Consider the following 25,683-nt stretch of genomic DNA (forward strand, 5'->3'; position numbering starts at 1 on the left):
ATTCCTACTCCCCTCCCGTCCTTTTCCATATGTTTCCACATTTTTCAAACTTCATAGTAACTTGATACAAGAGGCTGAAAGAAAAACCTACTATAAAATTTCCTATGTTTATTAAATACTGCCTTTTTCTCACACACAGATGTCTCATTGACTTACCCCATACACCAATCTCCAAAGAAGCAACAGTGGAAACGTTGCAGTTAAAAGCACAAAAAGCGTGTGCCCATAGGACAAAACAAGCATGCCAACCATTCATTTTTTAACTGGTTGAAAAAACCCCACAACCCGGGAGAGCCAACAACACATGAACTTATTGACCTTTGTGCTGTGATAGTTTCTGTAATTATTGAATACTGGGGATGGGCTGAGGGCTAAGCAGGGAAATTTGGGGGTTGGCCTAGGCAGTGAGATAAGGTTACATATAAGGCAGCTGAAGCAGATTTGGGAACACTAACGGAGTATATTCCCTGGTGTGCAGCTCAGCAAGTTTGGATCCTGTAATCATGAGTGGTTGCCCCTTCGCGGGGAAGAATTACCTGTGAGTCCTTCCTCTCTGTGATTTGCTTCATAAATTCAGTTCTAATGATAGAGCGTTAATGCAAAATATAAAAGATCAGAGAGGGATGACTTATTAGCAGCAGACAGTTGTCAGTCTTGCTAAATGAAGAGATCATATGAAGACTTGTCTGAGCACTTGTTATTTGATGAACTAGATATAATGCTACAAGATTTTACTGTAATGAGGAATTTCAGGTATACTATTTTTCTCATCAGCCTGTTTTATTGTTCTGTTTCTCAAAATAAAGCATTGTTTGAATTGTAGATACATCTGTTAGTAAAAATGGGGGTATTTTCATAGATCTTTCATTCAAAGTTTAAATATTTACTGCATTTTCTTCTTAGATTTAATTTCAACAAGCTATCTTTGGAAGAAGAAAATGAAGACAAATCTCAAGAAGGAATAAATAAAGCCAGCAAAGGTGGACTTAGTTATGGAGAATACCTACAAGTAAGTTTGAGGATTTCACATTCATTATCCTAGTTGCTCTTATAATTTGAGGCAAGACCCATGACTGATGCTTCTCCCAGCAGTCAGCCAGTCACTAAGACAGGTCTCCAGGTGTCCTTCATCTGCATGAACTCTCCATGTGTAGTGACAGGCACAGGTGCCTGGGATGGTGCAGGTGTCCTGTGGAAGGCTTGTCAAACTGGAAGGAAGATGGGTATTTTGAGGGGTTTGGTGTGGAGTTACTCATATTGGTAAACCTAAACTGTAAAGCCGTACACTGCAAAAAGCTTTGTTTGCTCTGACAATCACCACTTGGCAATTTCTCCATGTCAGCAGGCTTTGTGCAATTTCCTTGAATTATTGCATGAAAGCCCAGAGTATCTGGCTGAAAAATATATTCCAGAAATCTAGGGATGGGATGAGTACTTAGGTGGGACACAAAAACAAACCCCAACCAAGAGCTGCAAAAAAAGTAGTCAAGAAATAGATAAAAATAAAATGCCACGCGTAATAAAAGAATCCAGAATATTTTGTGTGTGTGTGTGTGATACCATAAACTGAAGTGAGAGGGATTACTCTGTGCTTGTTAACAGATTTGATATATTGTATGGAATCTTGCAAAGATTTCTTTTAAAACAACTATGATTAGATTGTAAATTTGACATTTGACTCAGGAAAAAAAAAATTAGTAATGCCAGAACTGAAGTGTCTAGTACAGCCTCAAATCAGCATTTATGCAGATGTTCCTGTGTGATTACATAGAATTTTACTATAGGAACTCTGTTTTCATGGAACATGACAGTATATATGTAATATCTGGAAAACACACTGGAATTTTTTTTAATAACTAAAAATACCCTTACAATGATTTCCCAAACTTTATTCCTTGATGTGCCTAAATGTGCCAAGGAAAGATTTTTTTTTTAAAGTCATACCTGAGACCATTTAGTCTAACTTCTCATATAACCTAGAATGTGAGGTCTATATATATATAGTTTGAAAAAATACTATCCTTAAATATTAGATGTACACAGTAGGGCTACCATTTCTATTAGTAGAATTGAGCGTTTTATAGACAGTCTTTTTTTTGTTATGTTTAAGCTGGACAAGATACTGAATGCTCAAGAACTTGAGAGTGAGAAGAAAGGGAAAAAAATCCATGATGAGCATCTTTTCATTGTGACACATCAAGGTAAGTGGGAGGAGTTCAGTGGTGGTTGACCGATATTTTTGCCACAGGGAGTTGTTTGGTGCTAAAACATGCAATACACCTTTGTTTTCATTTTAGATATGACCACTGCAATTGCTCTGTCTTTTATCTGCATTTATATTTGTATATATTCCTATAGAATTTGTGAGGCTGTAATCAACTTTATGCTTATGAAGCCATAAGTATAAACTTTGGATTTGGTAAACCAAGATCTGAATGGTTCTATTCCTAGAAAATTTAAGGTGGTGAGAATTATTGCTAACCTGAGCAACAGGCTGCTCTGCAGTTTAATGTAGGCAAATTTTGTGTGTTGACTTGTGCCTTCTCTGGAACTTCAATCCAGTTTTAGCCATCTAGAATCTGTCTAGAAGTCAGCATACTGGTTAGACACTAACTGCTCATATCTGCCTGTTTTGCTGGCCCTGACCTGATGATATTTTCCTGTTATTGACAGGAAACCTGTAGACTGCAAGCAGCTCTGGAGTTAGCTTTTACTGGAGTATCAGACATGGATTTCCTCTTTCCTCCTTTTGTAATGAACATTCTTAACATCAAATATCTGATGTACAAAATGTGTTTTAAAATATTCTGTCAATTCTTGACTCTAGGTTATTTTGTGTAATATTTTAAATAAAGGACAGTGTACTGTAACAAGGTAATAAGTTTGTGTGTCAGAATCTTTTTGTATGTTGGCTGTGTAAACATAGGCTATTTATTTCAAATCAAAATGTAAGAATTTTACTTTCTCAGTGCTATGAAACAAAACCAAAGCAACCTCAAATTTCACACTAACAGTGTCTTTCTTGTTGTAGCATACGAACTTTGGTTTAAGCAGATTTTGTGGGAAATGGACTCTGTGCGAGTGATCTTTCAAAATGGCCATGTAAGTGAGAAGAAAATATTAATTTGGGGAAAATTCAGGCCTGTATTTCTCTTGCCTCCAGCCTTTCAGCCTGATATATTTGGGTTTGCTAAAGCAACATGTTCTCTTCTTAAAAACAGCATTGAAAAGCCCCAGTGAAATTTGGCTGAGTGGCAGTCATATCCTGAGAGTACAGATTTTTGATCAGCAAAATCTTATTTCCTCCTGAAGTATGCACTTGGCATAGATTACCCTCCAAGGCCAATTTCATTGGCCAAAATGCTCTCATAATGCTCTTCTACTAGTAGCAGATAACAGCAGAAACAACTTGGAAATACTCTACTGCAGAAAAAGCAGACTTAGAGGCAAAACTGCAAACCAGAGGGTTCACAGGTATTTTTATTGATGAAAAGTCACATCTGCCTTTGCTCAGTTTTTGAAGTCTACATGCTAAATTTTTCCATCCAATATCTGCTGTGGGAAGAAAAACTCTTTTTGGTAGTTGTGTAATATTAAATACAACAGAAAAGCAAGAATCAAAATCACAGTGAAATATTGTGTAAAATGTCTGAAAATTACAAAGTAATATTACAGGTAATATTCAAAATATTACAAGTAGTATTTTGAAAATCTTTAAACATTTTTCCAAAGCTAAACACAGCTTAGAACAATAGGTAACAATGGAAAAGTCTTGACTTGATACAATATCTGCAGAATCAGGCTGATTGCAAGCAATTTGAAAAATACCTTGAGTACATCCTGAGCATGTGTCTACAAAGAAAAAATGAAACTAGACCTAGTTGAAAAAAGGAAGCTTTTTTCATAATGTTCAACAAAAATTATCTCTATTGTCCTTTGCATTCATTATTTTGTTGGCTTTTGAGTTTAACCTTATACCAAATTATAACTGATTAAAATCAGTTCTTAAGTAGAAGAATTTGTTGTTATTTAGTTTTGTGAAAAATGAAACCTTGCTTCTAATCAGAATTTGAAATATCAGTGTAAAGGTCAAGTATATAGCGAGGCGATTAGGGAAATTATTATCATCTGCCATTTCTGTAGTTTGGTATTTCCTGCTTGCATACTCAGGTCTTAGAAATTTAATCCCATTGAAACTAAAAGGAATTTTAGCAGCCTCCCCTGCAGGCAAAGTGTTTAAGTATGTCTGTGTTTTCCATCTAATATTTTCTATTTCCCACCAGATATAGTTCTTCTCTGTTTGCTGCTTGCTAATGCACATTTCTGATAAACATTTTAGATGTGCTCTCCTCATGTATCTCTCAGATTATTCTGCTTCTCAACTTTTAAATAATTTTCAAACCTGACTTGCTCCTTCATAATAATAGAAATTATTATAGAAGTAATTATAATAGAAAGCATAATAATCATATTGTATAATATATAATTACAATAATATTGTAATTATTGCAAATTATAATGACACAAATTATTTTGGTCTAGAATTTAAATTCTTTGACTTCTATTTCAGTGAGAAACATAGAAAAGAAAAAAATCCTATATGTTTGGCCTACTAATGTATCATCAGTCAGAAAAAACAGATTTCAATCTTTGAAAATTGTAGTTTCAGTTCAGTTAAAACCAGAGCATTTTATTCTGTATGAGATTCTGCTGCAATGGATTTCACATGGGAGGGACTTGGGAACTAAAGTGATGTACAACAGTGAAAAGATGTGAAATAATTAGGTAGGATCTAGAGAAATCACCATTCTGTCTGGTTATGATCTTTATTTTTTTCTACAGGTAAGAGATGAGAGGAACATGCTGAAGGTTATTACTCGAATGAATAGAATTTCATTGATTATGAAATTACTTGTGGAACAGTTCTCAGTTTTAGAAACTATGACTCCATTGGACTTCTTTGATTTCAGGTAAATACTTACTGTTCCTTCACAGCAGTCCATGAGCTGGTAATTCCCATTTTTAGAATTGATAGTGAGTTTTGCATGTGTGCTGGCAGCACTGTCATTCAGCAATGTGAGGGCACACTTTAGAGAGGCAAACACTGCATTAAAATGCAAGGGTCAATTAAGAAATTGAGCATAAGCATGAGTCCAATATGTTCTGCAAAGAAGAATAAGTGAATTGTTGATGATTATGTGTAGGATGCTACTGAATGGTTGCAGAGCAAAAAGTTAATAGAAATAGTTCACAGTTCCATTACTTAAAACTTGGCCCTACAGAGTTGCAGCCTTTTTCTATGCCAAAGCATAGAAGTGCTTGAGTGCAAGAAATGCACTCACTGTAGATAATAAAACAGGTATTTCAGCTGTCTTGGTTTGAATAGTGTTTCCTTGCTTCATGTTTTCTGTGGGTCTGCAGTTCTGGAGGCTTCACATGGCTGTTGCTATCCCTTCTCCTTTTTCCCCAGTAACTTCTGCTCTCCCTTAGCTGCCCAGTGCATTGCTGGGCTGGATGGTTGGTAGCTCTTGTGTCTTGTGCCTGGGCTTTCCTCAGTTTTCTTTGGCTCATCTCACTTCTTCCATGGTGTTTCTATCTATTCCCTCATTTCATCTGGGTCCTTCACCACACTACCATGTGTGACAGCTTCATCCACTGTTTGCCTTCCTGTTCTGCTTGTGTCACTGACCTGTCTGACTTGTGACCTCAGTGCTGTCACTCAATGCATTCCATTTGCTTCTGTATTGTTTTAGTACCCTTTCCTTTCTGCCTTTTAATGTTCCCTAATTAAAATGTCTAGCAAACTACAATTTTTCTTCTCTTGGAAGTTTGAAACATCTGTAATTGTCTTGCAGTTCAAAATGCATTACAATTATCTAGCAATGTGGGATTACTTTTATTAGTAATTTTTTTTCAACATCATCAGAGAATTTAACTCTGAAAGGATCCCATTAATTAATGCCTCAAACAAAACCCACTAGAATTTTTTGAACATTATTCTATTGGATAGTATAAGGCAATGTATAATATTGCACGTATATATTGTATATAGTAATATATAGGAATTATCCTGAATACCAAGCGTATTAAAATGCATTCATTGGCACTTTATTGCTGTTGAAATTTTTGTAATAGCTTTTTGGGGTGAAACTGCTTATTCAGTTTGGAAAGGAAATGATATTTGCTAATGTTTCCTCCTGTACATGACACACACACAAAGCTGCCATTTTAAAACAAAATGCAAATATAAATGTGTAAATGTGTCTCTTTATGCACAAACAATATATAACTAGAAGATGTGATGTTACACATTCATTGTAGTTGCATTAAAATACATTTTTCTTAATTGGAGTCATATAAAAATGCTCAGATAGCTGTTTGATATTCTTCATATGTGAAATATGGTTGGTTTGGGGGTTTTGGTTTGTTTCGGTATTTGTTTTTTTTGAGGAGAAACCCACCATTGTGAAGTTATATACCGCATTTTTGTATCTTCTTTTCTTCTGTTCCCAAAGATACCACCTAAGCCCAGCCTCAGGTTTTCAGAGCCTGCAGTTTCGCTTGCTAGAAAACAAAATTGGTGTTCCCCAAAGTCTGAGAGTCCCTTATAACAGAAGACATTATCGTGATAACTTCAAGGGACAGGATTATGAACTACTGCTTAAATCAGAGCAAGAACCAACACTACTGCAACTTGTGGAGGTAACAGTCTGTCTTAGACCTTACTTCATTTTCCCCCATCTCCCAGTAATGTCCTTCACTGGTGTCAGTGACAAATTCTTCTTAAAACAAACATGCATGCTGCCAATTTCCCTGTCAGTTGTGTTTTGGATTCTTACCAAATTTGGTATGACAGAGAGTTAGGCATTAGTAAACCAGCGGACTCTTCACAGCATTTCCTTTCATCTGAAAATTTTGATGGCTAAAGAAGCAATTGTACTGTGGAAGTGCAAGCTAAGGCTATAAATGTATTGTTTCATTTGCATGGTTTTTGATGATTGTAAGACCTTCTGAGAAAAAAAAACAACTTTAAAATATGTCCACTGTTAGTGATGGCTATTAGAAAAGTTAAAATAACTTTGATTTAATGACTTGGTCTCAGAGTTACAAATGAGTCACAGTAATTTTTCCAACTCCCTTGTCATTTTCATACACAAAATTAACATACTGGTGGCCAAGAAGGCCAAGGGTATCCTGGCTTGTATCAGTAACAGTGTGGCCAGCAGGACCAGGGCAGTGATTGTCCCTCTGTACTCAGCACTGGTGGGGCCACACCTTCAATTCTCTGTTCAGTTTTGGGTCTCTCACTACAGGGAAGATATTGAGATGCTGGAACATGTCCAGAAAAAGGAAGCAAAGTTATTGAAGGGTCTGGAACACAACTTTTATGAGAAGCAGCTGAGGGAGTCGGTGTTGTTTAACTTGGAGAAAAGGAAGCTCAGAGAGGATCTTACCACTCTTTACAACTATCTGAAAGGAGGTTGTAGCGAGATAGGGGTCAGACTCTTCTCCCAGGTAATAAGTAATATGACAAGATGAAACAACCTCAAGTTGTGCTAGAGGAGGTTTAAGCTGGACATTAGGAAACATGTCTTCAGCAAAGGGTTTTCATGCATTGGAACAGGCTTCCCAGGGAAGTGGTTGAGTCACCATCTCTGGAGGTATTTAAGAGATTTTAAGATGTGGCACCAGGGGACATGGTTTTAGTGGTAAAAATGGCAGCGTTCAGTAATAGTTTTACCAGATGATATTAAGGGTCTTTTCCAACCTTAATGATTCTCTGATAACTTTTTAAAGAAAAATGCAGTATAAACCTCAAAAAACATAATCTACTATTAACAGCCCTGTCTGTATAGTGATACCGATATAGATCATTTAAGAAATTTCTCTAACTTTTCTTCATTAACTAAGACATCATGCTATTGTATCTTTCAGATAAGAAGGAGGTAAATTAAGTAATCTCTAAAGGGAATTTGACCATAAGGATTCCTAATTATTTCCATCCTAATTTAATTTCCATTATTAGACACAAACAAATGAGAAAGCTTTGCTACTTGTCAAGTAAATTTCTGGCTTGTATCATATTGTGGTTTAAGTTAATGACAGACAGTTTGATCAGTATTTAGCCTGTCATGATAAAAACTGGTTCTACAGATGGTTCTGTATCTCCAGAGATTTTTCATTACAATTATCCTACATATATGTGGAATAAGATTGTTTTCCTGTATCTACATGGGAGTTTGATTTAAAGATACCCTTAGAATGAGACAGCTTTCATCTTCTGACACTGGTCACTTAATCTGGAACCTGTGGGGGTGTGTGTATGGTACCATTATGCAGGTATAAGTCATTTGTGTGGACATGCTTACTCCAGCAATAAGGACCTCTACAGGATATTAAAACAGAACAACTGAAGCAGTGTGATTTCTGTTGGTGTAACTTGTAATTCTAGGGTAATGTGATTGCATTTTATTGTTTAAACACATCATCATGATCATTGTTATTGTTATTATTATTATTAAAGGCATGGCTGGAAAGAACTCCGGGACTTGAAGCAGAAGGGTTTGATTTCTGGGGACAATTTGAAGTGAATGTTTTAAAAGGCTTAGAAGAGGAATTTGCCTTGATACAGGTATATATTGTGCTACTACACTAGCTATAAGCAAAGATAACTGGCAAAATGACATTCCAACACAAATTTGAGTTTTGGCCCACTCACAGATTCTCACTCAATTAATTTTCATCAGTCTCTGTCTGCAGAAAAAATTGCAAATTCTTCAGCAAATTGGAAAATCGGAATAGTTTTGTAATTTGACATCTCAGACCATTTAAAGCATGAGATACATGGATGATTATGATTGCAAAAGGGATAGGTTAGTATCAGTATAAGGGCTGGAGTTGATTTTACTGAGACTGCAACTTCATCTCCAGTTAGTACTTGCATCTACAGTCTGGAGTAAGCACAAAAGTTCAGGCCCCTGAGCTGTATGGAATGTCATTATAAACAGCCTGTTTCTTTTTAACAGTATGTGGCAATTTGCTGCTATGAGATCATTTGAATTACACTGGCACATAAGCATTAGAAAATCCCTGAATATTTTATTACCTGCAACTTTAAGTACATATGTAATGGAAAACAAATTATAAGAATCAATCAGTTTCCTGAGAATATCAGTTTACAACTTTTTTACTTATCAAAACTCTTTTACTTATACTTTTCTTACCCAAAGCTGTGCAAGGATGTCTTCTTTTTGCCTGGAAGATAAAACAAATTAGACTTCAAACAAATTAAGATTAAATGTTTTAAGGCCTCTAGACCAAAATAAAGTGATAAGCCATTCATTCATCTGAATTCTGCTGGCACCTATTTAATTGTACATTTTGTGGTAACTGAATTTTTTAATGGACAGTGACTTGTGTACCTTGTTTGAAAATACAGTTCTTACATCTAAGATGCCAACTTCAGAGTATTTATGATGAAAATGATAGTTGAGTCATTCAAGTGCTTAATTTTCCCTATTGAATTATAAAACCTGGTTTTCTTTTAAATATCAAAGGGCAAAACAGAATCAGAAGAAAAGGACGACTTAATGTCTGAGTTCCATAAACAGAGAGATGTATTGCTTTCATTATTTGATGAAAAACGCCATGAACATCTCCTCAGTAAAGGTAGACTGTAATACTTCATGTAAATTTGTATTTTTTTATTTTAATACATGATACATGTAATCACATAATAGCATTCCATTTTCAGGAGAATCGATAAAAAAACTAAGGACAATTGTATTTTGCAGGAGAAAGACGACTGTCTTACAAAGCATTGAAGGGGGCCTTAATGATCTACTTCTACAGGTAAAGCTGGAAAATGTCTTTAATGCATACTGGCAGGAGGAGAGGTGAAGATTAAGAACAGCAGCACAGATTTATTTAGGTTGGAACACACCTTCGAAAGTAACCTAATCCAACCCTCCACAGAAATGCTACTTACTTAGATACAACTCGAAGGTCAGATCAGGCTGCTCAGGGCCATATCCAGCTGAGTTTTGAATATTTTCAAGGATAGAGGTTACATGGCCCTTCTGGGCAGCTGCTGTGGGTCTGACCAGATGTTGGTCCTCAGATGGTAACTAGGAAATACCTTGTTCAAACTGTTCTACCTGTCCTAGAAAGATCTGGAGTCCTGTTCCAAGCAGGAGGGAAAAGGTACAGATAAGTTAGGGTTTACTAAAATACCTACTGACATTTCAATACCAATTTAGGAAAAACATACATTAAGTCACTAAGCACCAGAGAAGTGCTACTTTGAAAAATACTGCATAGGCCAAGAGGTCTCACTGTCTTCTCTTTCATTTTCTAAGAGAGGAGCCTCGTTTCCAGGTTCCCTTTCAGCTTCTTACCTCCCTTATGGATATTGATGTACTCATGACCAAATGGAGATGTAAGTTTCACTTTTTTGACTATGACACTCCCTCTTCTAGAGGCAAGTAAATGGTTCTGTTTCTTGCTTACACCCAGAATCTTAGAATTGAGCTTTAGAGTTTATGCTTTAGGAGTGACTTTTTCTGTTTGCACTTCAGCCTAAAGGAAAAATGAAGAGCTGCTTCTGTGGTCATTAAATACATGGGTATAACTATCACTTCCATGACCTGCTTTATGTTAGGTGAACTATTTTATTAAAGGGACAGGTATATATTTTCCAATATATACCAAAAAGTCACCATGACAGCTCTTTATATGCAGACATTCCTTTTGCTCCTTCCCTATCTACACATAAATAAGTGAATGTATTTATTCTGTATTAACAGAACATAATAATGCATGATAATGTATAATAGCATATTCTTTCTGAATTAACAAATAATTTTATATTAGTTGACTGAGTGGCAGAATTAACTCTTGCATTTCCCAAAACCTAGTAGTTCTGTATCTCTGTAAAGACCTCTGTATAACCTTTAATATTTCAGTGATGCATCTTGATGTGACATATCTAAACAGTGAACATATGCCATGTTCTTCTTTTGTATCACTCAGATAACCATGTCTGCTTGGTGCACAGAATGATTGGCAGCAAGGCTGGCACTGGAGGCTCATCAGGCTACCACTATTTGCGCTCAACAGTAAGGTAAGAGGAATGTTTCCCTCATTACCTGCAACAACACATAAAAATCTCTAATGCTAGGAGATGCATTTCACGCAGCTCACTGGAGACCAAAGGGCTGCTGCTTCTCTTCTGGGACTCTTGTATCTCCTCCTGGTTGTTGTACATGTACTTATCATGATGGTTGATATATATAAATTCCAAGCCTTCTAGGGCACAAAGAACTCCTTTTGATCATTCATGCAAAGTGCCACATATAATTCTCAGTCAAGGGATCAAGGTGTTATGATGACAGAAAATAACATTACCCTGTCTTGTTTAGTTTGTGTGCCAGCTAGCACAAGTTAGTGAGGTGACACAGGCGGGAAGTGAGTCCCATCTACCATGCAACTGATTAGTTTCTTTATTCCTTAATGTGAACTCTAATTGCACAACCTAAGCACTTCAATTTAGGATTGAATATATTCTTAAAGCCCAATTTAGGATTGAATAAATTCCTAAAGCCCATAGTAATTAATATGCTTAAGCTGTGTAGGCAAGGATCAGAAACATGCTTCATTCTGTTCGATAAAACAGAAACGGAACTAAATAGGGATGGTTGTGCTCTAAGGAAAAAACTCTCCAAATGAGTAGAACTTTTTTTTCGTATAAAATTCAAGCCTTCTAGCTGCAACTGTCCTGACAGTCTTTAACAGTATTATGTGAAAAAGCACAAGGATATTTAGACCTCCTTATTAAGAGGCTCTTCTTTGAGGTTTGTTTTCAAAGAGAAACTTTACACAGCTGCTGCTACCATGTATGGCCGTGGGCAACAATTACCATCACAAACATTGTAACAGGGGCCAGAGTAGAAAGCAGACAGGCTGAATTTGAGGATGAAGGTCTTTTTTTGGACAGCCTTCCCAGTCTCAGGTTAACATTGTTCTTAGATAAATACTACTATGTATCTACCACAACAGCCAAAAGTCTGGAGATTATAACCTGTGTACACTGCATTTTCAGAAGAACGACGTGACTAGAGCAACTCTACTCCCCTTTTAAACCTCATCTGCTATGCCTTAGAAACAGTTAGGATTGGATTCTTGCTCTCCAATATTCAGGAGGGTTAGTGCAGAAACCTTATTAAATAAATAACATGGAACAATTGCTGAGAATTTAGAAATTATGGCCTTCTATGCTGATATATTTATTGTTCCAATTCTTTTTCAGTGACAGATACAAGGTATTTGTGGATTTGTTCAATCTTTCAACGTTTCTAGTGCCAAGACACTGGATACCAAAGATGAACCCAACCATTCATAAATTCCTTTACACAGCAGAATATTGCGATAGTTCCTATTTCAGCAGCGACGACTCTGATTAGCCTGCTTTTCTAGACTGGTTCCTGTAAAGAACTTCATGGCTTTCACCTTGACTGGTGTTATCCATCAATTGTAACAGCTGTTCTCATGGAATGTGGGAGTGTAAATATGTATTTATGTATGAGAGCTATGTGAATAGTATCATTGGCTTGTGAAAGAAATTTGTTTGTAGAAAAATAGTCTGTATGGGTTAGCCTATATTAAGACTGATACCCCAATCCAACTCAATGACCAATTTAACTCTTAGTTGGCTTTGAAAAACCTACACCTTAGAGAGGGAGAAAATTATATGGACATATAATGATAATGACTTATTTGTACGTATTTTTGTATTTGCTTGTTTGTCTAACAGCTGTTCCTAATTTATGTCTGGTTGAGGATGTAATCAGTCTCATTACTTTCAGAGGGGTATTAGTTTCTGAGCTTCAGTGCAATGTCAAAAGGAATTTTGGGTTAAGAATTTCAAAAGCTAGATTTAAAAATTACAGCATCCCAAGCTTATACATACATCAAGAATCATGTTGCTATCTATGGGTTCATGTGAATGTAAATCCTTTCTGTAGAAATATTTACTGTTAAGAATAGCAGATACAAGTACTTTGCATGTCAAATAAAGCAATATTAAAGCTCATCTTAAGTCTTCTAAAGCAACAATAAAGTTCAAACAACAGTATGACAGGGATTTAAACTGGCTTTTATTCAAACTATCACTGAAATATGGATAAAATTGATACATAATAAATGGCAAATTTGGCCATAGAATATCAATAAAGCTGTGTTGTCTTCTCATTAAATGGACTCTTGTTTTGAAATTCTTCCTTTGGAAAGACATATATACTGTAGGCCTGGATTTCTGGTGAGTTCTCTGTACCATGGCCCTTTAGTTACTCACAGCTGTCAGGACCACCTCAAAAACACTGGTGGCACATCTATGTTAGATACAGCTATTTCTGTTACCAATGCCCACCAGGAACTTTGGCAATTGCTTTCCAGTTCGGGAAGTGTCCTGTATGTTGTTTGTAAAGTACTCGGGGAAGGCCATACTACACAGCACTCTGAGAGTGCAGACAACTTCCCATTTTGTTCATCTGAAGTTTTCAGCCAAGTAAGTAGCAGAACCTGAAGTAGTGAAAGATTATGCTTGGTCTTCCTTTCATTTAAAATATTAATAATTACAAGGACTAAAACAGCAATACTTACAATAGAAAATTATAAACATTGCATAAAAATGATAAACACTCATTGCATTTGTCATAAAAAGGTTATAAAAATCTATTTATTAACATTGTACAGTAATTGAGTGCAAAAATAACTGAATTGCTTCCATACTTTTCATAGTAGGGCTATTTAAAAAACACAGATAAAGCATTGCAGAGGAAAAATTCAGAACATTTCAGAATTACACATTTGGTTGTGACCTCTAGTTACATTTCTCTGCAGCTGCAGTTTCACAGGTTAACAAAGCAGGAACCTCTCTTTGATTCCCAGGAAGTCCCACCTATGAATTCAATTCATGAAGGGAAATTTAACACTCCCTCTATTTAGCATATTCTTTAATTGCTGACTTTCTAAATTGTTACTCATGGTTCTTTTTACATTCAAATAGTTTCAAATATACTGTTATACTATTGCTTTTTTGATCCAAATTCCCTCTCATTTGTCATCACTTCTTTCCTTTTAACATTTTTCCATGGAGTAGTATTCAACACCTGGACAGAGTTCACATTTGAGGTTTCAGTCCATCTTTGTAACCCCGCCGTTGATCCTGAGTCATCTTATTCCAGGAGAAATTTGGCATGCAACACAAATTCCAAATAAAAACATTTTTAAAAACTCCACTTATTTCTGTACCGCCTAGAAACAGCAATTTCTTATTTTAGAAAATGTTGTTTTGCAGTATGTCTTCATATACAGTGTGTGCCCAAATGATACTTGAGGTCTTTGGTCCAGAGAGGTGTCAAACAAATACTGATGAAACTGTATCTGCTATACCTACAAAAGAAGTAAAGTTTTTTAAATAAACATTGGAAGTGGAGACTTCCCAGAAACAAATTCACAGAACTCCTATTCACATAATGCCCTCTCTCCTCCATGGCATGACAGTAGGTGAACTGCAGGGGGTGCTACATCGAATCATCTATAACCCTTTATTTCTTCCCTGCCTGACACTGTGTATAGTTAAAACCTACTCTCCCCCTTCCTCTGTTTTCATGTTCAGAATTTTAGATCCTTTTTGAGGACTCAGCATTGGTGTAATCTGTATGCTGAAAAGCAGTCTAAAGCTTGATATTCTGCATCAGCAATACATAGACAGCATGGAGCTATGTAACTTTGAAAGCTCACAAAGAAACTGGGGATCACACATTCCAAGACACATTTTTTAACACTCATACACATATAAACACAGAACAAATCAGGCTTTTAAACATGCTCTGTTCTTTTGGTGTTGTCATAATCCTTCCAACACCAGAAGCAAAGTCTGACTACAACCAGTGAAGGTATCAAATGGTAATGGCTCTTCTATCCTCAAAAGTGGTGTCAGAGCACCTCTAAATCAGAAGACAACATCTGTGGGGGAAATGAGCAACTATTGTCCTTAGCTGGATTGTTCTTGTGTGGTATACTGCATAAAATGTGAAAGATCTGCTTTTTGAGAGAGCAGATTTTGAAAATAGCACATCTGTTCTCCTTGACATCTCTACAACTGACTTGCTTTATCACTACTTCTAAATTTCTCTTTCCAAATTGTTTCTTTATACAACAGTAAGAACAAAACGTTCAGCAACATGAAATAGCTATGATTGGATACATTGTTCTGACCTTTACTGAGTGCAGGCAAACTGAATATTATCTATTTTTATTTGCAGAGAATTTAGATAAGCCAACACCTTTTGTGATGGTCAAGAGCTGTGAAACATACATGGAAGGGAAAGCCAACAGAAGACCTTCCATGTTATTCTAACAGATACAACAGACACACAGCATGTAGCATGTACTATCTAGTAGCAAGATCCCTGCAATTTGGCTCAGCAATCTCTGATGGTAAACAGAAGTTTCACAGCTCTTACCCTCCAGCAGAAACTGGATGCTTAATGCTACAGAAACCCTTAAATACAAAGAAATATCTCATGTAAACAATAAATGGGCAGGAGATGGAAACAGTGTTAAAAGGACATACCTCTGTCCTACAACAAAAACCACAAGAGGGGCACACATTTCCTAAGCACAGCCAGATTAAATTTTTGAATTTGTTTCCTAAACTGAGCCCAGAGATAATGCATTCACTAGAAAAGAACAGCAGCTGTTTTACACAGGGAGTACAGCAATGGCACTAACCTAGAGCCTTGACAATGCCATTACCTCTACATGGTAAGTACAACAGTACTCTAGTTGTTACGCCTTATATAGCTTTACCTTTACATGGTGCTTTTCAACCATTCAAACTATATGCCTTGGTTGAACCAGCAACCACTTTATTTTCCCATCTGGACTCATTCAACCTCTTTTAAACCATAGCAATGATTTGTATTGCCTCGGTGAGGATCCCATTATATCTTTATTGTATTATTACATTTTATGATTACACAATACATATTATATTACTGTTACATTATATTGTGTTACTTTATTATAGCCTTACCCACATGGAGACATATATCCCAGCATGTGGCTATTGCCACTTAATTATTTTTTGGTTGTACTTACCACAGACATTGCCGCCTATCTTAACACGAACATAGCCATCTATTCCCCATGTAGGCCCCCAAGAGTTCTGTACAATCCAGTACGGGATACTACCTGGAAGAGACATTTCAGGAAAAAAAAGACAACATGAGATTTGGGAAGCTTAAAAGACTTCCAACACTCTACAGAGTGAATTAGCATTTTAATATCTCATAGTTTCTGATGGTTTGATGATATAGACCAGTGAAACTGATGTTTTAGATTTTTATATATTTGTAGATTTTATTATTTTACATATTTGTATATTTTTATATGGCTGTATTGTTTCTCACACTCAGGGTAGCAGCTAACAGTTTCTCACAGTTTGTACCACATTCCTGAATTTTGTTTAACTATCTTTTCTATGGACAAGATAGCAGCAAGGACATTGGGTTTGGGATACATGCACCTGGACTGGAATAACATGGATAAACAAGATAGAAGGCCCAGAACCCTTGCAAGTCCTCCAACAGGGCAGTTCTGAGGATGGTTCCAGGGTGGTACCAAGGGCAAAAGGTTCTTGGGTTGGATATATCCATTGGATATGATAATTATGTAGTGTTACAAATTTGTAAGAACCCTACTCTGTGCATGCGTGTTGATATACTTTGGGCACCAGAAAGCTTTCCTTAAAGAACTGCTCTCTACTTTCTCTATCTTGTCTCAAAAGCTTTTCTTTCCTTGATTTTAGGCAACAAAACCATTTACACATATGGAGAACAGAACTAATATTCCAGTATTGAGAGACTGAATACGGGCTCTTCTAGTGTAAAGACACATATAGCTGTGTTCTTGACTTTACAAAGTCCCACAGAACTAAAGGAGCAGTGACAAAGTTTTTCTCCTGGGATCAGGCTGCATTTCCAGAACAGATGTGACAGTAAACCAAACAGCTTTTAACAGAATACACTGTTCTGGATTTTAATCCCTTGTCTCACAGAAGGCAAGCTGTGAGTAAAGGAAAAAGCATGAAACCTACTTGAAGTTCAGTTGATGAAAACTCACCTGTTCTGTCAAAACCAGTGACAAGAACAGCATGATTTGCTCTTCCACTGGAGCAGTGATACTGTATGATTCCACCAAGATAATCCTGCCAGCTAACTGCATCTACTGTTACTGCCAAAGGGCCCCAGTTAACAAGCATCCTCATCATTTCTTCTTCTTGACCGCTGTGAAAGGAGTGATCATCTCAAGTTACTTAAGTCAGCACGCTAAAGTGATTTGAGAGATTGCAATCCACTTGTTAAGTATGATTTAAAAATCAAATAATGAGACTGTTTCTGCTGAGTTCTACATGACACATAACATACATCAGTAATTATGTATTTCATATAGTACAACAGAGTCATGCAAATAAAGGACACAGAAACTATGGGAAAGGTGCAGATCCAAAGATATAATGCTGTTAAAAAGGAGAAGGTTTCTGGGTCAAGTCAATGGGCAATAGTGAGCACTACAAACTTTTTGTACATCACTCTTCTCAGCTAAAAACAGCTTTGGACAAACCATTAATCTGTATTATGATTTCCCATTGTTTTTAAACATATAAAAGTACCTCATACATAATAATACATTAAAACGTGTCTAAAACATATCAAAACACAGGATATTTCCACTATCAGACATGTACTATTAACATCCGCATACAGTTTTATTTATTACTGTATGATATGTGCAATAATTAAATTTGACAAATACAGACTGGCAAAGCTATAATTAGTTACTTATACCTAGCAATAACCCAATTCCTAGTTTCAAAATCATAGTTTTTTATCTTGAAGTTCAGTATGTAGCTGTATTGTACTGATAAAAATTAGAAACAATGTTTCTTCACACAAAATCCTAAAAAGCTAGTCTTTACAGAATTCAGTTGACAATACTGTTTCTGAAGTTATGGGCTGGAGAACATGTGGGTGGAGTACGGGAATGGAGGAATACCGAAGTAACTGAATATTTCCTAATTTTTTCAACAAATTCCAATTACTACTGGTAGGATTTACTGTTTCTAATAATAAAGCAGTGTTATGTTCAGAAAATATACATTGAAAACTAAACAACTCAGTGTTTCAGTTTATACACAATTAATGTAAAAGACTTAACTTCTAACCACAGACTTGAAGTTTTCTCATTTGAACAGGCTTAGTGATGGCAGTGTTGAGTGGGTTCATTGTGGCAAGCCTTAACTCTCAAAAACTGTTATGCATTAATCCTTATCTAGCACACAGCTACAGAACTGACGCAATCAACCTTATAACCTTTGCCTGGTCAATGCACTGTTCGCTTTGGGTTACTCCACAATCACTGAGCACAGGAGGAAAAGTACAGCAAATAAAAAGAGCCAATAATAGCTACCTGAAGTCATATGCAGCAAATCCTGTTATTGAAACTCCAAAATCTGAGTGATCAAAATAATGGCACAGTCCCGTCTGAGCTTTGAAAGTGTATTCTGAATCTCTCACGAGTTTTACTCTTGTCTGCAAGAAGATAAATGAGTAAGAATTTAATGCACTTTATCACTATGAAGCTCAAAACATAATGAAAATGACCACATAACCCACTCAAAATTCAGTATGTTCTGGGCGAGATTAGAAATAAGAATGTTATATTGTGAAACAGGTTTTTAGTACTTCTAGTTTTCTTGTTTGCTGGGAAAGTTTCAGAAGGGATTCAGAAGTCTTTAAACAATGAATAAAATTTAAAAGGCACCTCTGGTTTAAACTAGCCTCATAAGCAATCCCATGAATTTCAAGACAGAGAGATGTTTATTCAATGAATGACTATTCGTTCTCTTCAAGTGACTTCCACACACAAAATTATCCTCTCCTTGGGACAGTTCAAGAAGCACAACTATCCCAAGAAGTGATATAAAATACTGAAAAGTGTAATTCTGTTATTAGCATCAAATCCTCATACTAATATATGACATATTATTACGGTTTAAAGTCCAGTTACAAACCTATTGTATCAGCTTTTTATTCTTGTCTTCTGCAGTACAGTATGTTTATGACTGTGACTTCTCCAGCCTAATTCATTTGTGGTCCCTCTGTTGCAAAGCAAGAAGGAATTTTGCTTCAGAGGAATCAAGATGAGTATCCTCTGTTGTTCTTGAAATGCAATCTTAGGCAAGTTATCTAGATTATTATTAGCCATGGCTTTATGAATCTTCAGGAGTAGAATTGCAATTTCTTAAAAAGGAAAAAACAGGGGGTTTTTTAAACTTTGCAGAACTAAGGAATTCTTTTTATATTCTTATAATTAAATCTGAGAGAGTACTTTTATTTCAAAGGTATTAAAATGTTTCTGTTTACATATGCTATTAACACACATTTTTTGTTTTTCATGAATGAAATGTATTAGCTACAACTGAAGCAGCAACTGTGTTTGCATTTCCAATGTTTTGGGATGCAAGTGAAACAAAGGTAAACACAATCCACTTTATTCTGAGGTTCTTCACACTTGTACATAATTTTACAGTGTTTGCAACAGAAACCATGGAAATTTGAAAGCAGAAAATGTCAACATCCTTCCTTTTCCCTGGATGATGGTGCCTCAAATCCACAAAATGACATGGATAAATGGTTCCAGCTACAATGGTACTGTATGTCTGCAATTCCAACTGAATTTAGGAAGTTCAGCCCCTGTGGGATGATTTGTTACATTCACAAGAACATATACACACTGTAAAGTCCTAATCAAATTTCAATTCTGCTTAAACAAATTCTCCCCTGGTTCCAGACTAAAAAAATATGCATACATATATACATGCACACATACGTATATATGTATATATAAACATACACACACATCAGGTGAGCAGTACACTTCACCTTCCCAATCCCTTTTTCCCAGTTAGTGTGTTAATATGAAAGATAATGAAGAGTTTGAGATTTATAAAAAGTTCCAAACCTGGTTCAGCCAGCTCAAAGCACTAACAGTGGATCCCCCATTGCAGCCGTAGTTATTGTATGAGCAGTCAATAACTTGCTGCACACTGAGCTCTTCCAGCATATTTCTTTTAATTGCATAGGCAGACTCTATACTACCCACAACACTGAAAGCCCAGCAGCCTCCACACTGATAGAAAGGGAAACAGGAGAAAGAAAAAGTCACTTGTTTCTGAAGTCCGATATGAAAAATAAAAAAAAAAATCAAAAGTCATCTAATGCTTTTCATTTTCTACACCATCCTTGAAGTTTAAGGCAATAATAAAGAAATTTAATCATCCATTTCAAATAATGTACAGTTTTTTCCCCCTGTACTGCTCTCTGAAAGCTAGAAATGCATTATGGGTTTTAAGGATTCCTACATTGTGGCTATCTTACACTAAGGAGTTCTTCCTGAAGATTTTTGCACTTGAAGATAGGTCTGAGGATGCTTTTTACTGTGAGATATCTATTTTCTTAAAGAAGGACTGGGACTCAGGATGAAATTATTTTTAACCACATTAGTAAGTTTTTGTAGAATTTTATAGAACTGTATTAGATTACAGGTTAAGAAATGGTAAACTGAAATTACACATAATAGAAAAACTCTTACACAGACACAGAATCTATACTGCAGTTCTAGGCTCTTTAAACTGGCATTTAAAACAGGAAGCAGAATTTATTCCTCTCAACATTCAGGTTACACTATATGAAGCACAGAAAGGAGAGACACTGGGTATTTGACAGCTTGTTTCTTGCCAGTGACCATAATCACTTTGGGTAACCTGTAACTGTGTGTGGGCTGGTTATACATATATAGATATAGATAGATATATATAACAAATGCATCCCCCTGAGGTGTTCAGTGAAGAAGATAATGGGTGTTGACCAGCCAAAGGCATTTGATCGTGGGGCAAAAACAACAGCAAAGAACCTATATTCATCCAGGTGAACCGGGGGGGGGAATGAAGTCAGGTACTGGACTTACCTTGGTCCCTTCAGAAAAATACAAGACACACATGGTACAAAGTATTTGAAGATTTAGTTAACTAGATAAAAAAATGTATTATGCACAGATCCTAAATGCGCAGTTCCTAAATGCAGATTTTACACCTCATCCTTTTAAGTCTAATCCCGCTTTGTTAAAATGCTTTGTGACTTTGCATATGTTCAACTGGTCATACTTATCAGCTCTTTGAGGAGTCTTCAGGCAGTGCTGGTCCTTTCCAAAACCTTCACTGAGCATGCTCTACCTCCTGAAACTGTCTCGGAGCAATGCCTTAAGAATCAGGAAAGGAAAACACCAGGACTTACTGTTTGCTGATTTCTCACTTGTGCAATGACTTTCTTGTCCCTCCAGTCAAACTTCTTTGGCAAAGGTATTTCCTTTCCCTTTGGCACTTTCGTGTATCTGGGAAGTTTGTGAGGTATGCTTCTTAAGTAAATAGCTAAACACAGAATACAAACATCTATAAATCTACTAACAAAATCCCACAAACAACTATTTTACTAGAAGTCACAGAGGTAACTTTTATCTGTAGTTACAACCATGAGTTTACATCTCATTCTCAAATCAACAGAAAATTCATGTATTTTAAAATAATCTTTATATTCCAGAATGAATGAAAATATTTCTACAATTCCAGAAAGAATAGGAATATTCTATATAGGTAATGTGGTTAGGAAATGTGAGGATTTTCTAAAGTTGAACCATAACCACTCAGCAAAACAAGTTTTGTTTGAAAATTTTCACGTTTTACTGACTCAAAAAATACTACTTTATTTTAGTCAGGCACAAGGGGAAAATAAGAGAATAAAGTAAAGATTCTGAAATACCTCTAAACTGTTGGTTTTTCACTAAAAAAAGTTGCTTAATTATTTAAAATTTTAACAAGTTAAATCTTCAGATAAATAGAAAATGTAATAACAGATTTGAATAGCAAGAAGGGAAGATTAGGTTAGATATTAGACAAATTTTCTAGTGAAAAAAAGTAAGCATGTTATATTCCTTCAGAAAGACAGAGCTGTCATTGTACAGCCATGGACCTCCAAGCTTTGTTTGGACTGTAGCCAGTTTTGTCTTGGGATACGCAATAGGAACTTACTCGAGAACCATGTCCATCTTCCATTTTTAAAATTGTTGCAAATGAAGAAGGTTTTAAGGCACAGTGAGAAGAAAGAAGGAAAGATGGAACTGCCTATATATTAAAATATATTCAGGCTGTGAGCAATTCAGCCTTGCAAGACTGGAGAATATGAAGTGGACTGTTATATTCTTCAGAAGCAGTAATTTGGGTACCAAGCATTGTAAATTAGCTGACTATCAGCACAGGAAGAATCTGTAAATGTAAAAGACACAACGTTCTAGGAAAGAATAATATAAAAGGCATTAGCAGCAACCACAAAGTGTACCTTTGAATTCTTCAGGAAACAGGTAAGAAAACTGATTTATTCCATAGAAAGCAGTCATGTTATTTTTTGATGATGAATTCAGTAATCTAATTCTTTTAGCACTTTCCTGAAGGAATAAAAAAAATAAATAATTGTGGGCATTATTAAGTTAGCAGTAGTGACAAAACTGTAAGAGCAGAAAAAGAAAGGTTAGCATCAGTAAACATGAACTTAGATGACAAGACAGCTGTTCACCTCAGATTCATCATGTATTCCTAGCAAACCAATATGAAAGCTATCAGACTAATTTCAGCTCCAAGAAAGACCATAAGAAAGCATTTGCTAAGTGCAAAAAATTGATATGAAGCAGACAAAACAGGCAAGCTGAGAACAAGTTGCGTCAAACTCATTGACATCCTTCTTTGACGGAACAACAAACCTTGAAGTTAAGAGATATGTAAAAATGTCTCAGATAAGAATTAACCTTACCATGCTTCATGCCTTTATAAAGCAAAAGCGCAGTTCAATAGCCCAAGGACATTAAACCCCCTAAACTTTCAATTATCAGGAATCGTGGATCTTGAAAAAGCAGGTTTTTGACCTACGAAAACGGGACACCCCTCTTCCCCCAACTTCTGCTGACAAATTTCAACAAGAAACATAAAAAACTTCATGCCACCTTCTGCGTTTTCCATGGTGACTTCATCGCACTCCCTCAATGGCAGAAGTCGCCTGATAGCGCATCCCGGGCAGCATCACCTGCGGTCGGTCCTGCGGCACTGGCAGACACCGCCGTCACCGGGGCGGGCGCCACACCGGGCTGGTCCCTCAGTCCCAGTGAGCACCCCGTGCCCCTGAGACCGGCACTCTCCTTACAGCAGCCAGGGCCTCTCCACCTTGCTTGCTTTCTCCTGGCCGCCCCATATCCCTGGGAAACAGCTCCCGCAGCAAGCTGCGCGCAGCCGGAGCGGTGACACCCGCGGACACCCGGACACATATGGCCCGGCCCGGGGCTCACACCTGACGGACACGGGGAAGGCGAGAAAGGCAGCGGCCCCGCAGGGCAGCGGAGCGGGTTCCGGCACTGCGGGCTAAGGAACCTGCCGCGCCGCCTTCCACGCCTCTCGGCCTCCATTCCCCATCAGCAGCTGCACCTCCTCCGGAGAGGCCCGGAGGCAGCGGCCCCGCACGGCGGATGGCGAGTGGAAGGGAAGGGCGAGCTGGGACACCTACCCGGAGAGCTGCTGCTGCTGCCTCCGCCGCTTCTTGCTCCCGGCCGCCTTCGCCGCCCTCCTCCTCGAGCCGGGTGCCCGCCGGCGCCGGGAGGGCGGCACTGCCCGCCCGCAGCTGGCAGCACAGAAGCGCCAGCACCCCCACGGAGCGCCATGTCATGGCGGGTGGCACCGGGGGGCGCCCGCGGAGCCCGAGGCCCGTCGGTGTCCGTGGGCAAAGAGGGCCGAACCTCCTTCCCTCCCACCCAGTGCCCGGAGGCTGCGCCCCGGCCAGGCCCGCGGGGCTGCTCCGCCCGCTGGGGCGGGACAGGGCGGAGCGGAGCGGAGCGGCCGAAGGGCCCGTCCCCCGAGCGCAGCTCTTCAAAGCTCGCGTTTCCAGCGGTGTTTTTCCTTGCGGGAGGCGCACACGAGGTGCTGAGCGTTGAGTCAGCTGCTGGTTAAAAGTTCAGCCAAACCCTTCCCCCCGAGGAGAGTTAGTTGGTACCTGCAAACAGGGCAGGCAGGAGAAAGGGATGGTGTCACTGCCGCTTTGAGGCGGCAGAGCTGTCATTTACAGACTTCAGCAAGGAAGGGTATGGGTGGGAAGAGAAGTTATTTAGTAATGCACAGGCAAGGCCCCAGAATGTGGATTTCAGGATTATTAGGTTATGCTAAAAGAAAACAATGGAGAAAATGCTATGTCTGCTTATGGTGGCTCATTGCTTTCCTTGGAGGCCAGTCGTGTTGGTGCTTGACCAAGCAGATTGGTGTTTAGGCCAGAAGGAGCTAACACAGTCCTCTGGTAATTTCCATCATGGGGTATTTTTACACAATATATGTAGAATACTTGTATATGTAAAATCCGCTCTGTTTCAGTTCCCTCTCTTCCTTTTCCACCCTGCAGCAGCTTGTACGTATGGCTGGGCTCCGTGGACGAAGATTTGGGAAGGGCTTTCCCCACGTGTGTGTGCCCTTCCACCCTGCGCAGTGGTTTTAGGTGAGGCACAGTGTGCACAGAACTGGCCCCACCGTTTAAGACCTAAGGTTCATCTGCCACGGCCAAGTGAGCTTGGACAGTGACAGTGAAGTCCTCAGGACTAGAACCTACATCCCCCGGTATTCCCAGGAAGTCTGCCATCTAAGTACTAATCGGGGCTCATGCTGCTTGGCTTCCGAGATCTAACGGGATCGGATGTCAAGGAGACATTTAATCAGCTTGTAATTACACCAAGAAAGCACAGGTGCCCTCTCCTGTGGTGTCAGTAGCCAACCTGGAGTGCTGTGCTTGGGAAACACAAGGCTTTTCTCATGATGAAATTTTAAGGTTCAGGGTGCAGATTTTTGCTGCTGTCCCTGCCTTGTGTAACAGCAAACTTTGTTGGAGTTTGTAAAGGATGAAGTGTAGAACTGTTCCAGTACTTTTTCTTTTTTTTTTTCACCTTGCAGCATTTTTCCAATAATCCAGGTAGGAAAGAGAAATTACAATGTATGAAACGCAAGACATCTGTGTATCTTTCATTTATATTTCTTTTCTGGGATGGCAACTCCTGTTTGAGATGGGAGGTCCAGGTAGCTTCAGCAATTTGAGTGCCTGACTGATGCCTGGTATCTCCATGCTGATGACTGAAGAGGTATTTAAATAACTATGCTGGATTTGCTATTTTTTTTTAAATGAGCAACTAAAGTGCAATTTTACAAAAAACCCGCTCACTTTTCTGGAGTAAGATTACACATAGTTGTTTTTTGTTAGGGGAAGGGAGAACAAAACCCAGCATTTTATAGTCATGATATGACAACAGTCCCTTTCAGTTCACCCCACTGATAAAGGAGCATTTGTGTTTATTTGCAGAACAATACCATGCAGGTAGTTTTTCTTTATGATGGAAAGAAAACAAAAATAAGTACTCTGCTTTGTACCTGTAGTTCTACGTGTTTCTGCAGTGAAGAGAGAACTTAACATTTAACACCACTGTGGC

At 37.8% G+C, this 25,683-nt stretch overlaps 2 protein-coding genes across 2 annotated transcripts; one reads left to right on the forward strand and one right to left on the reverse strand.

Annotated features, from left to right (window-relative positions):
• The first annotated feature begins 429 nt into the window (after positions 1–429).
• On the forward strand, positions 430–13,253 carry TDO2 (tryptophan 2,3-dioxygenase). The gene is made up of 12 exons (XM_071556141.1): positions 430–538; positions 904–1,009; positions 2,111–2,201; positions 3,032–3,102; positions 4,843–4,970; positions 6,516–6,702; positions 8,525–8,632; positions 9,558–9,669; positions 9,795–9,852; positions 10,359–10,438; positions 11,032–11,122; positions 12,308–13,253. Exons 1-12 carry the CDS (start codon positions 504–506, stop codon positions 12,459–12,461), a joined length of 1,221 nt encoding a protein of 406 aa, XP_071412242.1. The 5' UTR covers positions 430–503; the 3' UTR covers positions 12,462–13,253.
• Positions 13,133–24,103, reverse strand: CTSO (cathepsin O). Its single transcript, XM_071556142.1, has 8 exons — positions 23,730–24,103; positions 22,518–22,623; positions 21,420–21,553; positions 20,089–20,256; positions 18,535–18,656; positions 17,188–17,351; positions 16,165–16,257; positions 13,133–14,451 (listed from the first exon to the last, which is right to left on the reverse strand). The coding sequence occupies exons 1-8, from the start codon at positions 23,886–23,888 to the stop codon at positions 14,417–14,419; spliced, it is 981 nt and encodes a 326-aa protein (XP_071412243.1). The 5' UTR covers positions 23,889–24,103; the 3' UTR covers positions 13,133–14,416.
• Between the last annotated feature and the right edge of the window lie 1,580 nt (positions 24,104–25,683).

This window comes from Pithys albifrons, chromosome 5, assembly GCF_047495875.1.
Source record: "Pithys albifrons albifrons isolate INPA30051 chromosome 5, PitAlb_v1, whole genome shotgun sequence".
Classification (NCBI taxonomy): Eukaryota; Metazoa; Chordata; class Aves; order Passeriformes; family Thamnophilidae; genus Pithys; species Pithys albifrons.